Source organism: Drosophila eugracilis, unplaced genomic scaffold, assembly GCF_018153835.1.
Source record: "Drosophila eugracilis isolate 14026-0451.02 unplaced genomic scaffold, ASM1815383v1 contig_2154, whole genome shotgun sequence".
In the NCBI taxonomy this organism is placed as follows: Eukaryota; Metazoa; Arthropoda; class Insecta; order Diptera; family Drosophilidae; genus Drosophila; species Drosophila eugracilis.
This window is the reverse complement of record NW_024573038.1, coordinates 8,429,863-8,445,855: the sequence shown is the minus strand read 5'-3', so window position 1 is coordinate 8,445,855 and position 15,993 is coordinate 8,429,863. Positions and strand designations below refer to the sequence as shown.

General features: G+C 41.6%; 1 protein-coding gene across 2 annotated transcripts; it reads right to left on the bottom strand.

Moving 5' to 3' along the window:
* Positions 1-3,670: 3,670 nt before the first annotated feature.
* LOC108114602 (glutamate receptor 1) lies at positions 3,671-15,153 on the bottom strand. Of its 2 annotated transcripts, XM_017225662.2 has the most exons (13): positions 14,515-15,153; positions 12,620-12,772; positions 12,100-12,227; positions 10,089-10,218; positions 7,516-7,769; positions 6,969-7,154; positions 6,639-6,878; positions 5,995-6,355; positions 5,631-5,893; positions 5,110-5,568; positions 4,796-5,040; positions 4,099-4,489; positions 3,671-4,030 (listed from the first exon to the last, which is right to left on the bottom strand). In XM_017225662.2, exons 1-13 carry the CDS (start codon positions 14,645-14,647, stop codon positions 3,995-3,997), a joined length of 2,979 nt encoding a protein of 992 aa, XP_017081151.2. In that variant the 5' UTR covers positions 14,648-15,153; the 3' UTR covers positions 3,671-3,994. The 2 variants fall into 2 exon arrangements, with proteins under 2 accessions (XP_017081151.2, XP_017081152.2); XM_017225663.2 differs by lacking the exons at positions 12,100-12,227; positions 12,620-12,772 and having other exon boundaries at positions 14,515-14,550.
* Positions 15,154-15,993: the final 840 nt, after the last annotated feature.

The following is a 15,993-nucleotide window of genomic DNA, read 5'->3' as shown; positions in this document are numbered from 1 at the left end:
ACATTTAATTTGCTATTTAGAAGCCCCGACACGCACCGCACCCAGAACCAAAAACAGACAGCCATTAAGTCTGGCAGTTGCATCGACCAATGACGAATGGAAAACTTCATCCGGAGTTTAGTTCAAAGAACTGCACGGAGAGAAAGAAGCTGAAGTTTTGTTAATAAGTTTAAAGGTAAGTATTAAGATTCCTTTTCTGATATCCAAGTAGGTTAAAATATGGCGTTAACTTACATTCTTCATCATTAATTTCCCATTTTCATTTTAATCTATTTAATTTCCCGCAGTGCCCTAACTAATCTATTCAAAATACTAAGAACCTTTGGCCATTATTATTTTTCTGGCAATCAACTGCGCTTCATTGCCTTCGGCTGCCTTTGCTGCGACCTTTTGGCTTTTGATTTGTTGATTTTCCAGGCAGAGAGAAAGAGATTTATGAACACACGAACTAACACACTCGTGCTGAAATAAAGTTGCTTGTATTTAGGCCAACAAAAGCCGCTTATATATGCAAAATTTTGCAGCTTACACACGAAAGATGCCCCTTCCCTTCCCTTCCCGACCATACCCATGCACAGCTTAGTTGTAATTTATTGGCTTGATAAAAACAAATGAAGAAATAACAAGAAATTCTGCAATAAAACAAGGCATCCAACAAATATGCATTGTGCAAATTTGACTATGTGAAAATCGTTGCAAAATTGAAATCGTTATCGTTTCGTATATTCCATATTTGGGCATACACTCGGTACATGCCTTTCGGTTGACACACTTTCGGAACTGTGAAATTTTTCATTTACTTTGATTTGCTGCCAATATATATGGCAAGCTACCTATATATATATATATATATATATAGATCTCAATCAACTCAAGGTAGGACACAAAACCCCAGTCCTGCGGTCCTTGTAATTTATGAAGTTCCTTCTGCCTTTAGTGCAGTGGTTGGAATTTCACATTAGTTACCGTCCTTGGCAACATTTTTTGGCGAATTGTATGCAGCGATGCGTAAATTTCACTTATGAGCATGTGCCAGCACATGTGGTTTTCTAGTAGTTTGTGGGAGAGGGGGATATCAGTCCTACTGCCCTCCCCCCGACTTCTGCCTTCTGCCTTCTGCCTTCTGCTCACAAAAAATATTAAAAACGGCAAATCAAAGTGCTGCCTACATATTTTTGGGCAAATGTTTGCGGTTGGGTATGATCCTTTAGCTGGATTACTTTCATGTGGCTGCTGTTACTCCTCAAATAAAGGCAAAAGCAAAAGCACTCTCCTACCACTACTTTTTGAATATTTCAAAATTAAAATGGCTTTTTACCAACTGTTTTTGTCGGTATAGACAATACACTTTTTAAGCTAAATGGCGGATAAAAAAGGGTACTAATTGAAACTGTCAAAAGTGATGGCTGGATTAGTAAATTAAATAATTCATTAGCCGGCGGCAAAATCAATTCAAATTAACTCTTACATGGTAATAGTTTTCGAATTGACAGCAGATGTGGACAAAAATTGTATTACCAATTGACGGTGGCTTTTTAATTATGCAACAATTTTAGGTTTCTGCTTTGATATTGAAAACAATTTATTGATATTTTTATCAATTTTGGTTGAGCGACAGCGCGCAAAAGGCAACAATAATTTAGCATAATAGAGCCATTAAATGGTTAATTAATAGAGGACTTTGCACTAGCTCTTTATCGAAATTAAAATTCATATTCCTCAAAATGCTGGGCTAAGCATTTTTGGCTCAAAGTTCATGGATTTTGGCAATAACAGAATTATGAATTTGTTTGTGTTCTCGATCGCATTCGCTGGCATTACGACAAGTTTATTGCAACTTTTTTGCGTAGAAAACCCACTGCCATTGCTCCGGAAAACTTATCAAAAACTTTCACGTTCATCATTTGCAAATATTATGAGTTTCCATGCGAGACACACACACACCCAATCGCATATATGGGAATTCCGGAGCATAAGGAGTTCGGGCATTATATTTTTGATTGCGAGTGCGTGGCATGGTATGACAAAGAATCCATCCTCTATCCATCCTCCATTTCGTGGATGCCCCGCTGACAGTTGGCACCGCAAGGAATCCGTTGTGATTTCTGGCCATTACCAAAAGCAGCCACGCTTATCTCGAACAGAATGCAAAGACCCATGCGGAGATACATGTATCTATGCAGATACTTTTATCTCAAGTCGGGGGCCAATTCCTCAGTCAGAAACTTTCACAGCGCACAAGGATTGACAAAATAAATAAATATGAAAATTTACGGCAGAACTTTGGTTATTTTTTCCATTTTCCTCCTCCAATCCCTTCACTTAAATCGGTTTGCATGTGTGTGTGTGTGTGTCTGCTCAGGGCTAAGGGATTGTGGCTTTTAACTTTTCCTTCTGAATTTATTGAAAAATCGATTGTGGCATTAAATGCGTCAGGCAGGCAGGCAGGCAGTCAACAAAAAAAATAAAGAAGTACACTGCCTACTGTGTCCCAAATCCTTTTGGCTTTTCGGCAAATCATCTCGGCTTGCAGCTGCAAAACTGGCGCGTGACTCCGTCAAACTTGGCCGGAAAATTTATGCAAAGCGCGCTGGCAGATACTTAAAGTAAACCCAAAGCCGCTGCATCAAGTTTTTCTCATGCTACTGCTGCTGCTGCTTCTGCTTTTCATCTCCTTCGAAAGTTTTAGGTACTGAACTGTGTTGTCCTGTGATGATGGTGGTAACAAAGAGATTTGCATAAAGCCACTGCGAGGCAATCGAAGGCCCAGCCACGCCCCCCTCTCTATAGCCATTTCAATTGGTTTTCACTCGTTCATGCTGTTGTATGTACAAATTAACAAAGCCCCTAAGCAGTTGCCGGCAAACCAACCAAAAACTCTAACAAACAATGTGCAAATTAGGCCACAAAAAACCAAAATCACAGCCGAACAAACAATGGAAAGGTGGCGGCGACACAAAACGCTGGTTAAACGCTTCGCCACGGCAATCGAAATCGTAATCAGGAAAAAAAAAAAAAAATAACGAAACATTCGCAAAATCAAATCAAATAACGCTAATTCTGGCAAAGCCGATTTAGCCGCAAATTTAGGCAAATTAAAATAATTGCAAGACATTTATACAAAATCAAATTCCATTTCATTTGATTGCCGATATCTAATTAAATCAGCGAAACCGCAGAAAGCGCTAGCAAACACAAACATAGAGCGCAGGAAATAACAATTAAAATAATTATATTTGCATTAGCTTACATTAATTTGAACTTTAATTTGAAATTGAAACAATCGAGCGAAAAACTATATACACGCAGCCTATGTAGAATGCGGTTAAGGATTATCCCGATGCCATGTGTTTGCCTTAAGTTGGGTATGCTTTTACATAATTCAGTGGGTAAATCGGTTAACATCGCCGCCGCCGCCGCCGCAGCAGCAGACGCACAAACTTTTCAAGCCGAAAGCCTCTTAGGATAGAGCCACGCCCACTTGTGATGCCCCAAAAAACACCCCCATGCACATACATATACCCTTACCCTTGCCCTTGCTGGTTTTGTTAAAACTTTAAGTCAACTAAGCGGCTTACCTTTCCACACACACACACACGCATCGCCTCGCATCGCTCATACGCCACGTGCAACACACACCCTCTCTATAGGGCAAAATTCAACCTTCGTCTTGCTTAAAACATACGCTTTATTTTTATTTCGGGATAATTTTCACTTAACCTATGTACAGTTTAGTTTTAGTTGTTAGTGGTAGTCGTAGCTATAGTTAATTTATGCACTCACTTTGTATACATTTATCAAAAATACAATTAGTAATTATTCATGGTTATTCTGTACAGTTTTTTGAACGCCGCCTACCCCTTTTGACCCGAGACTTGATTGCCAGCGTCGTTTAGTTATGCCTTTTTCATCGTTATCGGATAATGCCTTAATTATTTACAAGATACTCGTACTCGTACTCGTACTAATGCTAGTACAACGAACATTGCTCTTCTTACATGCTGTACTGATACCGCACATTGGAGGCCAACTAGGGGGGTGGATTAAAAGATAGTTTGTGAAGATTTTTCAAGAGATTATTCTAGTATAATAGCTCACCTCAACGCCCACCAATCGCTCGTCATACTCGCTGCTCGCCTGCATCGCCAACTTGGCCTGCGAGTGCATAATTGCATCGGAAAGCGAGTCTCGCTGATATGTTGAGGAGCCCAGCATTCCGGGCACTCCGCCGGCGGATCCGTTTGACGGCGCCTTCAGCCGGGAGGTCTTATTGCGACAGAAGAACTCCACAATGGCCACGATCACAGCCAGCAGGAGTCCTCCAATCAGAATGTAATATATCCCGGCCACATTGCTCAAGGAGAGCTCGTTCGGCGTGGAGGTCTCCTGGTCCAGATTGCACTCGGTCTTGTCGAACCACCATTTATTCCGAATCCTCAGCAGCTCACCATTCTCCTTCAGCGTTAGCACGGCCTCGTTCAGGCGTTTTCTATATCATTTTAATATGATTAAAGAAAGGTAAATAAATTTAATAAATAAAGCTATGTGGAGAGGAGGAGGAACCTATTTAAAATAGGTTTTTAAATTCCTTTAAATGCCACTAAATTCATTTTAACATTCAAAATAAACACCTAAATGGCAAAACTTTTTAAAATCTGCATTGCAAAAAGTTTAATGCGATTATGTTTACTATGCAAAGCTTTTTCTATTATTTTTAAGCTAATAATTCTTTGTAGTAATATAACAAAAATAACAAAAATTGCACATCAAAAATATAGTTGGCCAAAAACCCTACCTTAATGGCGATCCTATGGGAGTGGCCACGCCAAATCCCTTTGTATCGATATTACGGCCCACCTTCATGGTGTCGCACGGAGGCCTGGCATTCACGTACTCGTTTTTGGGTGACTCCACCAGCAAGGCGTACTTGCCCTTGGAGGTTCTCACCCTTCGAATACCCTCTTCATAGGTATGAACCGAATGATGTTGATTGGCATTCATGTATTCCCACATTTTGTTGTGCAAACCGATTTGCGAACGCTACAAAAATTAACACTTTTTCAGAAGGGGAAACACAAAAGGCACAACACAATTAGCCCTCACACTCACCCTAAAGAACTCCCAGGTGGAGCCGTGTAAAAGAGTTCCATAGTTCACATCCGTTTGCATGGCCAGGTCCTCGGGCGTTTTAATGGGTGCCACCATGCGTTCCACTGTGAGAAAAGCGGCTAAGTTGGCAGTGTATGAGGATATCAAAATGATGGTGAAGAACCACCAAACAGCAGCTGCTATTCTGCCGGCAATCGATGGAGGTGTAATATCGCATCCTTGCTGCATAAAGGCAGCCAATGAATACCAGAAGGAGTTTAGCATAGTGAACTCATTAGGTGGAATTGGTGGCTGATGGGAATGAGGTTCACTGAGAGTGGCACCTCCAATTATCCCCGGTGGTTGTTGGGCATTCGAGTCCGACTGTGGCTTTCTCACGATTCTCCATTCGTAGGGTGGAAAACGGGTTACAAAATACAGAACAAAACTTACACCCACATAGCTGAGGATAACACTTATCTGGAAGTTTTTATTACCAAGTTATGTTAAGAAATTTAGGATATTCGTTAGACAAAACTTACCCAAATTTCCTGAGACAGAGGATTGAGGAAACTAAACACTCCAGGTGTCTGCTTCACGGGCTTCTTGATCATAATGGATATTCCCAAGGTCATGAAGGGCTTGCTAAAATCTATAACCCTTTCTCTTTCAGCTGTGATAGTCATGGCTGATATGGCTATATCCGCTTCTTTGCGAACAAGCTCTCCCACCATGCCATCCCAACCTCCGGGAGCATATTGATTCTCAGCTCCATAGTTGCCATCCTGAACCAAGCGAATTTCATCTAAGAATGGGTTTATTTAGAAAGTTAAAATCTCAGCTTGAGGTAAAGTTTTCAATAATAATAAAAATAATTAATAATAATTGATGACCAATTCAACTTACATTTAATTCCCAACTGAGCTGCCAGCATATCAGCCAAGTCCTTGCAGTATCCTTCGAATCGATCGTTGCCTACCAATGTCTCGCCGTACGTATACTGCTTCAGGGACAGATAGGGCTCCTCCAGCACACTGGTCACGATGAACGTGTGGTTCCGGTCATAGTCTCCGGTACTGGCCGACGCCGAACGCGATGACGACGCGTAGTTGTGGCTGTGAAGCGGAAGGAGTCCGGCGTCATCACGCCACTCGGCCACCTGCTGCAAAGTGCTGTTCACGGACATCTCAACCACGTGCAGGGTGTAGTTGATGCGACGTCCGTCCTCGTCGAAACGGATCTCCCCCGACAAACCATCAATTTCCACCTAGTAAGGGAAAAACAAAAGGAACAATATTAAAGTATTTCACTTCAAAAAACAATTGTTTTAAGTAAGTCGTGATTAATTCACAGTCTTAAAGTAAAACGCAAGTTCGGAGTGCAATTCGAAAAAATGTAAACAATAATAAAGCAGCGCTTTTTGTTAAGATAAGTTTTAACTGTGAGTGTCAGTGTGACCAGCGAGTAAAAACACAAAAAAGTTCCACTTTGAAATTCAAGCTCTGTTAAATTAAACTAAACTAAACAAATTTGTATTAATTTTTTCTTACCTTTCTCAGCACCCTAGATATTTTCTCTCCCTGTTCCCAGGGCGTTACCCAGCCCTTACTGGTGTTGCAATCGAGAAGGGCACTCGACTCATTGGTACCAGTTGCCGAGGAGGACGAGGTGCCTCCATGGCTGCGGCGCTGCAGATGATTGGAACGGAACTGATCCGGCTTCTTGCGCAAAATGCGATTGAAGGCCTCGACGAGCACGAAAACCGCATCGTACATCAGTGCTGCCTGGGCCTGGAAAAACCAATGAAAGAGAGACGGAGAACGGGAATGGGAAAAGCTAGAGTTGCAGGCGAAACAAATCAATGACGGCTGACAATTTACCGAAATGGCCGGCAAGCTGTTGGCCCCCGCTGGGTTCTGGCTTTGGCTTTGGCCCGCCGGCTCCAAACGTTTCCGGCTGTCGTGGAAATCACGCACCGCCCGCCGATTAGAGTCGACAATCCGAAAGCCCGTGATGTTGATGGCCCCAAACTCGACCACATCGCTGGGCCAGTGGTTGTCCATGACCTATGATGGGAGAAGAACGAACAAGAAAAGGTGAAATCAAGTGCTGCGACTAAGAGGTACCCGGTAATCCATGTTCTTAATTTAAAAACTTGTAAAATATTATTTCAGGCTAAGGATTTTTCAACAAATTTGCAATCTTCAAGTTGGAACTTAAAAGTTAGCAATTTTTATATATATTCTTTAAGTTCTATCCTTTGGAATTAATCCGCAATGAATACGAAATACCCTTGTAATCCCTAAGTACCTAGTAATATTTAGCAGGTGAGGAATCTCCTAACCGGAAGCTAGCAATAATTGCTTATTAAAGCCTCCCAGAGGCGAAAAAAGAGAAAAAGAATGATGGCTTATAGCCTCCACTTACCAGACCGCTGAGCAGGTAATGATAGGTGCGCCGGCCCAACTTGATGTCCCGCACATGCTGTACGATGATCTCTTTGGCCATTTCCGCCGGGCAGTCGAGCACGATGCGCTTTTTGCTGAAGCGCCCCAAATCCTCCAGCGTGTGCAAAAATTCAATGGCCATCGTTACGTTGGCGATGCGTTTCACCATTTGCACACGGAACGTTTCATTTCCGGGCTTCAGTTCTTGATAGATTTGCTGCAGCCGTAGTAAGCCTGTCGGGCAGCCAAAAGCGATTGTCGGTCAGTTGAACAAAAGAGTGGCTATTCTATGGTGGGTGATTCTTTGGTTGGATGGCGTTGGTATGGATTAAGGTATCTAGCGGCCATAAAAAAAACAATCTGATAATGCAGCAGAGTGAGAAGCAAGCTTTTTGCGTTTTATGATAATGCCTGCAATCTATAAACAATTTCCAAGCTGAATGAATTTATTCGCATAGATTTATCTCTCTCGGGAAGCATGTGTCATTTAATCATATTCTTGATTCTCTTATTTTTTTTTTTGTTTCCCACAGTCGAAACCGAAGCTCCATACCATCTTTCAATCTCACTCACTCGCCCTTCGAAATCCCTCACAAGCCGCAAGGACGTAACAAACAGTAGCGAGGAAAAAATGTATATATTTTCACACGCCATTTGTTGCACGTCCAATATGGCTCTCAATGTTGTTGTTGTCATTGATTTGCTGCCTGCATTGATTCGCCAAAAAACCAAAAACAAAACAAAAAAAAAAACGGTGGGAAAACAAACCAACGAAAGAGGAAAAGCAGGAGCAGTAAACACTCGCGTGGAAAAGCGGAAACGGAAGTGCACACACAATTGAAGTACTTTTTTGTGGTGTGCTGGTAACATTTCAATAAATAGCAAGCCAACGAAAAAAAATGGCGCTCAGTGCGTGCGGGGCGCTGCTGTTTTATTGAATGTTTCCTATATATATATATATATATAGAGTCGCGAGAAGGATCGATGGGGTGTAGTATTCGCTGGCTGTAGTATTCATGAATGCGCCAAAAAATATGCTACCAATTTGTCGCCGTGTGCAGCAGTTTCAGCCAGTTTTCCCTCGACCAAAATACCAGAGTACCATAGTACCAGAGTGATAACAAGGCACAAAAGGCGTTGCTGGGGCGTTAAACAAAGCAATAACAACAAACTGCTGACAGCGGCATTAAAATATAAAGTCCCGCTGTGGTGGTACAGCTGCCGGGTGGTGCTGCCTCTGTCTCTGCCTTTCGTTAACAATGTAAACGCCCAGAGTCGAAGTCGGCCAAAAAATGGAACTGGAATGGAATGGCACCCCTCCACTTCTCCACAGAAGCGAAGCAAGTGGAACTGATGCTGCTGCTGCGGCATTTCCTTTTCCTGCAACGAATGCCAGCCAGCGGCAACAATGTCGGCCTACTTTTCGGCGCCGAGGCAAATATTAAAAAATGGCCCAAAAAGGCAAAATAATAATAATGTTAAGGCACTGGCGCAGGCAGCAGTTGCATAAAGTCATAAATTTTATTTCACACAGAGTCATTAACACATGACACACACACACAAACACACATGAGCGGGCTTACAACGGCGTGTGAACTCATTATAAAGGAGACAGGACGAGAGAGAGAGATAGCTACAGAGAGGGAAAAATCACTGCGGCGTATACGTAATATGAAATTTTTTACAGAGCCTCTGCGTGTGTATGTGTCTGTGTCTGTGTCTTTTACTCCATCTGATGTCTTCATCTTTGGCCGTAATTGTTGCCGTCGTCGTATTGTCCCACGTAGACGGCAGGAAATTGCTTTGAAATAAATTTCAATACAACAAAAAGCAGCCTAAGACCCATACAAAGTATACATATACACACACACACACAAAGAGAGGGTAAACTCAAGCATATGTGTGCGTTTGTCCTTCTCCTGGCTGCTTAAGCCCGTCAAGGAGCCACTCGAAAGAGCGCTCTTGAAGGCACTTGACCGCCCTGTCTGCCAGGCTTTTTCCTTTTCCCTTTTTTTTTTATTTTAGCCAGCTCACGGGGCTCTTTGTGCCGCTTATTTAATTACATATTAGCAGAAATGAAAAGACACGAGCTCGAGGTCGCAGGATTAAAAAATAAAGTGGAACAGAGGCAGCACATAGAGAAGAAAATGCATAAAATTAACATAGACGAACGTGGAAGAATATTTTCTCTACTTGGTTATTGGAAATTAACTTTAACATTAAAAATTTATAATATTTTCAACTGCATTTCATAGCAACCAAATGTCAAAGGCTTAAGAACACTTCAGCCCACCCTCGCACTGACACACTTAATCCCGCAGAGAAACATTGCCATAACCGCTACTTAAATCCACTCCTACCCGATCGACGCCTTATTTGTTTATGGCAAATGAAAGTCAAATGAAATGAAATCGAAACACAAAGCAACCAAATGGGCAAACAAACAAGCCGTGGAGATAATGTGTGTGTGGCAGGGATCTGGATGGAAAGGGGAATGGCATGCCACGACGTGGCATGGATTGTTATGTATTTTTGTTGTTTGCTGTAACTCACCATCGTGCGAGTCGTAGAGATAAATAATGCTCTGCCAGCCGTAGTACTGGATGGTATCGATAATCGCCTGATGATAATCCGGACGCATGCTGATAGCGAAATCCAGCAGTCCCGACGACGGCGTGAGCACCTACAAGTATGCAAAACAAAACCAGGGCCTCATGAACTGGCTGTAACAATGTAATGTGCACGCTACATGAAGCAATAATAAAATGAAACGCGTTTCCGCTTTGCGCCCCTCTAGCGATATGTATGTATGTTAGTCCATGGAGGGCGTTTCGTACCAGAGGGGTTGGCAGATGGTGGGAGCTTTGGAGGCGGTAAGGCGACGCCAACAAGCAGATACATCCAAAGAGATACACACAGATACCCGTTTCCGTTTAGCTCAACATACACAGACACAGAGAAAAACCTAAAACCTGATTATTACAATTCTGCGAATTTTTTTATTGGTGTTTTCTAGGAAAACCTGGCAAAAAAAATAAATGTAAAACCCTATTCCCAAAAAAATGACTATCATTAATGAAGGTGCCGAAAAGTATGCATTAAAAATTACTTCAATAAACTTTCAAGGAAAATCTTGATTAGGTTTGTTTTTACATTTAACTTAATTACTTACTAAACTTTCAATTATTTCTCTCTCTGTATAATACTGCCCCCGAGGAGCACGCAAATGCGCAGTCAATGTGTGCGAATCTCGGTATGTGTGCTGGGGTTTTGCCGGCTGGAGTCGGAGTCAGAGTCGGATGCCTCTGCTTCAGCTCCTCCACTTTCCCAAACCCCTCCCCCCTGCCGCCATATCTTGATTTATAGTGATTGAAATAAAAGAGGCCAAGAGCGTGTCATAAATTTTTTCGCTCTCTGTGTAGGAGTCGTTGTAGTCGCTCCTCGTTCGCCGCTCGTTTGGCATTGTCTTCCGGATGGCGGAGCGTTTGGCTTTCTGTTTCACAAGTGACAACAACAGCAACAGTCGGTAACAGCAACAGCAACAGCAACAACAATGACCGTCTGTCCGCTTTGTTGCTGTTGGTAGTAAATTTTCTTCAAATTACAATTATTATGATTTGTGCTTTGGCTTTGATTTAGTGCACTGTCTAAGGGCACGCCGAGTACACAATTGGGCACTGTCCTGAACTGTGAACCCACTACGACACCCAGTGCTCCACTTTATGCAATGACTTCATTTCCACAGAACCGACAAAATGCTCTGGGATTAACTGGGGGGCATATTTTTCTCATCTTTTTCTGTGCCTCTTTGCCCTTGGGGGGTTACGATCCAAAGGCTAATGTGATTGGTAATTGAAAATGTGAAACTGTTTGGGGACTCTTAGATGCGATTTGTAATAAAAGAAGAAAGGGCTGAAACATATAAAATATTTTTAGAATTCCTACGTGATTTCGGCCTTATCGTTTTACACTTTGGATGTCGTGACTGGGTTGTTAATATTTTCGTAAACAGAAGCTATAAAGGGGTAGAATTTTCCCGGGGAATTACTGGAAGAAGTTAAATAATAAGTTGCCTTAGACCAAAGAACTCATTGAATCAGCTTTAACTGATATTTCACTATAAAATTGATTCATTCCACTACACCTTTGGGTTCATTACCGCTTTAAATGAAATTAAGAATAAACTTTTCCCCTTTTCATCAATCAAACAGTTGATTTCCTCCCGTTTGGCCTTCGTTTTATGTCCGACTCCATTAAGCAGTCAAGCGAACAATTAAATATTTGACTACCTCCCTTTTTGCACTAATATGTGTTGGCACTTTGAAAACTTTCCCTTTGTGTGCCATCAACCTTTCGGGGAACTTCATTAACGCATAACTGAGTTAACCATGCCAGTGAGTATCCATACTATCGCTCACATCAAAACCACAAAATGTAAATAATTGCGCGCACAGCGACACTGAAATCAATTACAAATGACAGTTTTACTCTTCTTTTTTTTTTGTTTTTGTGAACTCCCCTTAAAAAACACACAAGCATACCCATGGTTAAAAGGGGGACTTACCTTCTCGGGAAACCAGGGCGTCACAAATGGCATTTGGAACGTATTCGAGTAGGAGTGCAATGTGTCAAAGGAGTCCGGCGATACGGCGCCCAGCATTGAGTAGACTCCGCGCGAGAATTGATTGCAAACTGGAGGTTACAGTAATAAATTCGTTTTGTGTTTTTTTCTTCTCTCTTTTCAATGGCAGAGTGGGGGATGGGAAATGGGATGGTGGTGCAGGTTGAGTGGGTGCGGTTGGGCGTGGATGGTTCGATGGAAAAATGTAAGTGGAAATGGGTTCGGAGACAGTGTCTAGGTCGCACAATTAAATTGCAGCTTTGAGTGCGCGGAGTGGAGACGTAAAGTAAAACCAATTTTCAATAAAAAATGCACATAATTAATGGGGCACCAAGTATTGTGTAATGGTTGTTTTTTCTCTTCTTATTTTCGCAGATGGATGGATGAGGGGTGAAGAGGGTGAGTTGGGAGTGGAGAGTGTAGAGTGGAGAGTGAGGAGTGCTCGGTTAAAAAACACACATACTCAGGCGGGATAATTTGAATGCATCCGCTGTATTGATGACATCGACGTACGCCTGCAGCTCGAAGCGACGGGAGCTCACATTCAGATTGTGATTGAGCATTGCATATTTAAAGGCTGATTGCACATCATCCGTTCCCTGTTCGAAGATCGCACCTGCGGGCGAGGGGTTAGAGAGAGAGAGAGAAAACAGAGAAAAAACGTAAATAAATAGTGGGTGGTGGTAATAGGTTGAGCTCTGGGGCGAATATTTTTGCTTCGTTAAATATTTAGGCAGCTTTTGACACGGTCGGTCCTGTTAATATTAAACGAAAAAGCGCACAGTGCAAATATGTACACAAATGATAGCATAATGTCACACTCATATAGCGTCCCCTGCTCACACAGATACTCACACACACACACACACACACACATATATACCTTGGCAAGTAGCGAGACAAGCCGCCCCGACAGGCAACAACAAAAAGCGCAAACGAAGTGTTGATGCAGCAATTTTGTGCTGCGCTTTTGCATGGCACCTGAACAGGTAGCACCTACCAGGCAGTAGGATCTCCTCCTTCTGCCCATTCTCATTCCTATTGCCATCCCACATCACCATCCCAATTCCAGTCGCCATGGCGAAGCCCGGATTTGAGTGCAAGCCAGTCAGCATGACTGTCACATTAGCAGCCACCAACCAGATATATATACAACCCTACACATATATATATATATAGTTGGGTGTTCCGGAGCATGGAGCCAAAATGACTGCAGGTGCAATGACTGAACGCCATCGTGTAATAAAAATAAGGTGGCAGGTAAAAAAGGACAGGAAAGCGTAAAATAAAATGTGGTGCAACTAGGCAAGTTCTTCTTGGGACTTTCCACGCCAAATCGTGAATTTAGTTAGTTGGGAAATTTTAAATGCAAAGAATATTTGAGCTAGATGTTGGAGGGAGTTAATATAAAAAGTTGAGTTGTAATATAAAATATTAGTTGGCCTTTGATAGGTTATATTTAAAAGTGAGAAGTTTGGCTTATAAAAAAGAAGCCATTTCAAAGAGCTGATAACACAAAATAAACAAATTATAAACAAATTAATAACTACATGAGATACAAAGACTTAAATAAACTTTAATAAACTTAAAAAACATTATGAAAAAAAGCAAAAAAACCAAGCCAAAACCAATAATAAATTAAATATTAATTACTTTTTTTAAAGAACTGTTTTTTTTTCACATTTCAGCTTGTCAGCAAAACTTCAAACTAACCAAAGCTATTAAACTTTAAAAGTATTAAAAAGTAATCAAGAACACATAAAAATATCAACAATATTATTTATGGAACAAAGTTTGTTTAAGGTAATGAGTTCTTTAAAGCCTTTAATGATTGGTAATTATTTCATGATTAACAACATAAAGATATATATATTTAATCTAAGTTAAACCCCAACAAAACCCAGACCTATCACACCTAACATTCACACTCATTGCTATAAACCCTAAGAGGAAATCTCGTTTCCAACGTGTGAAGTATATTGAACATAAAATGCACCTAAAAATCATGCTGCATAACATACTTTGTGTAAAAGTAGGAAAACAGGAAAACGAGGAAGGTCGGGAACGAAAATCTTTGGGCAACAGTCATACCCAATTTCCCCAAACGAGCCAAGCGAGGAAACTGAGGAATACATTCCGGGAATCACACACCAAAGGACTATATGGGCACAACAACAAAAGGAGCAGGAGCAGGAGCAAGAGCAGGAGCATGGTGACCAAATCCCATCTACAAGAGCAGTGTAAGTGACAATTTCCACTCCCACTCCAGCTCCTCTTTTTTTTCGGCAGGATAGTGGGATCCCAAATCCTAGAAGAGCTGGTGGCTCCTTTGGCGACAACGTCGCTTCTGAGACTCACCTAATGGTATTTTCTCGGTTAACGATCCCGGCTGTTGTTGCTGCTGCTGTTGTGCTGCACTGAATTCCGGCCAGAAAATGCTGCTGGCGCATATTAAATGTAAATATGCCAAGAATTTTAGCCTCGAATGCATTTTGCCCTTGTAGTTTGTTGCAACTATTTCGCAAGTTTTTCCCACTTTGAGTTTCGAGCACAATGAAGTGTATTTGCTGGTTAAATTGGTTTTGCCATCACGCAAAATGTTGCACTTTACTCGTATATGCTTATTAATTGATGGCTTATTTATTATTTTGATTCGTTTAAGTTTGAATTTATTTTTCCTTTTGTTAGGCAGCTTTCTTGTTTGGCCAACTTACAGGTTAGTTTGTGAATAACTTTCGGCAGTTTTGCTTAATTCCACTATTGTTTATACTTTACTTATTTATATTTCCTTAGGTATTTGTTTTTAGTAATTTTTAAAGATATTTTTTTTGATTTTTATTTGCACATTCTATTCTCACTTTAATTCTTTAATATATATGGGTTCGCTTGACTTTAACTTCGGGTTCGATTAGAGATTTCCCTCTGCCGTTTCCCAAGCAATCGGAAAATCAACGTTCGACACTGTTCATCCGCTCACTTCAACCAAACGGACACGCGTTGTAATCAGCACTAAAAACTCCTAAGCTGGCCAGTAATACGAGGCTCTGGAAAAACCGGGCGACACGACCACACTGTCGCTTTGTGGTCCAGGTTACTGGGAGAGTGAAAAGCCGAGAGAATCGCCCAAGGGATGCTGTGCTCTTTGTACTAAAACTCATGAGTTTTCCTCGCTCTCGCCAGTCTGCAAAGGAATGAGAAAGAAACGAGTAGAACTGAGAGCGTGAGAGGTCGGAAAATGAGAACCGGATGCTGTAACTGACCTACTGCATTTTGGCCACCACACAAGTTGCAGGTTCCTGGTTAAATGTTTGTTTACGTTATGCCTGCGTTTTTGGGCTGCATAATTGATAACAACAGCTTGGGAGGCGGCGTCGAAATGGGCGTAAGCATGAGCTTAAGAGGGAGAAGGAGGTGCTGCTGCGATATTCGGGTTTTTCCTTCGCCTCGCCGCGTTTTTATTTTGTTGGTAATTACGAATGATTTGGACGAACAATCCTTTTAACAAATCTCATTACGTTGTCAATTACGCGCCATTACCAACAACGCGGCCCCGAGGAGCAACTCTCTCCCCAAGCTGAAGCGTACTGAAATCTCATTAACAGGCTTTAATTTTCCAAACAAACTTAAGTGCGCCAAGGATGAAGGAACTTATCCAGCGGCATTTCTAACTGGCAAGGTTATGGGTAGAGGAGGAGGCCTATAAACTTGGCTCTTTCTTTTAAGCTTGTATGGTTCTTATGGTTTTTGGTGATTTTTCTAGTTCAGAGTTTGGAAAGTAGAGTTCTTGATATGGAGATAATCTGAAAGGTTTTATTTTGAGATACCTAATTTATCCTA

Excerpts from the sequence above, each read along its gene's own strand:
- LOC108114602 (XM_017225662.2), bottom strand. The coding sequence starts at position 14,647 with ATGCATTCGAGGCTAAAATTCTTGGCATATTTACATTTAATATGCGCC. Across the intron at positions 5,569-5,630 it reads CTCTGTCTCAGGAAATTTGG|ATAAGTGTTATCCTCAGCTA; the intron begins GTAAGTTTTGTC and ends AAAAACTTCCAG. Across the intron at positions 5,041-5,109 it reads CCACCTGGGAGTTCTTTAGG|CGTTCGCAAATCGGTTTGCA; the intron begins GTGAGTGTGAGG and ends TAATTTTTGTAG.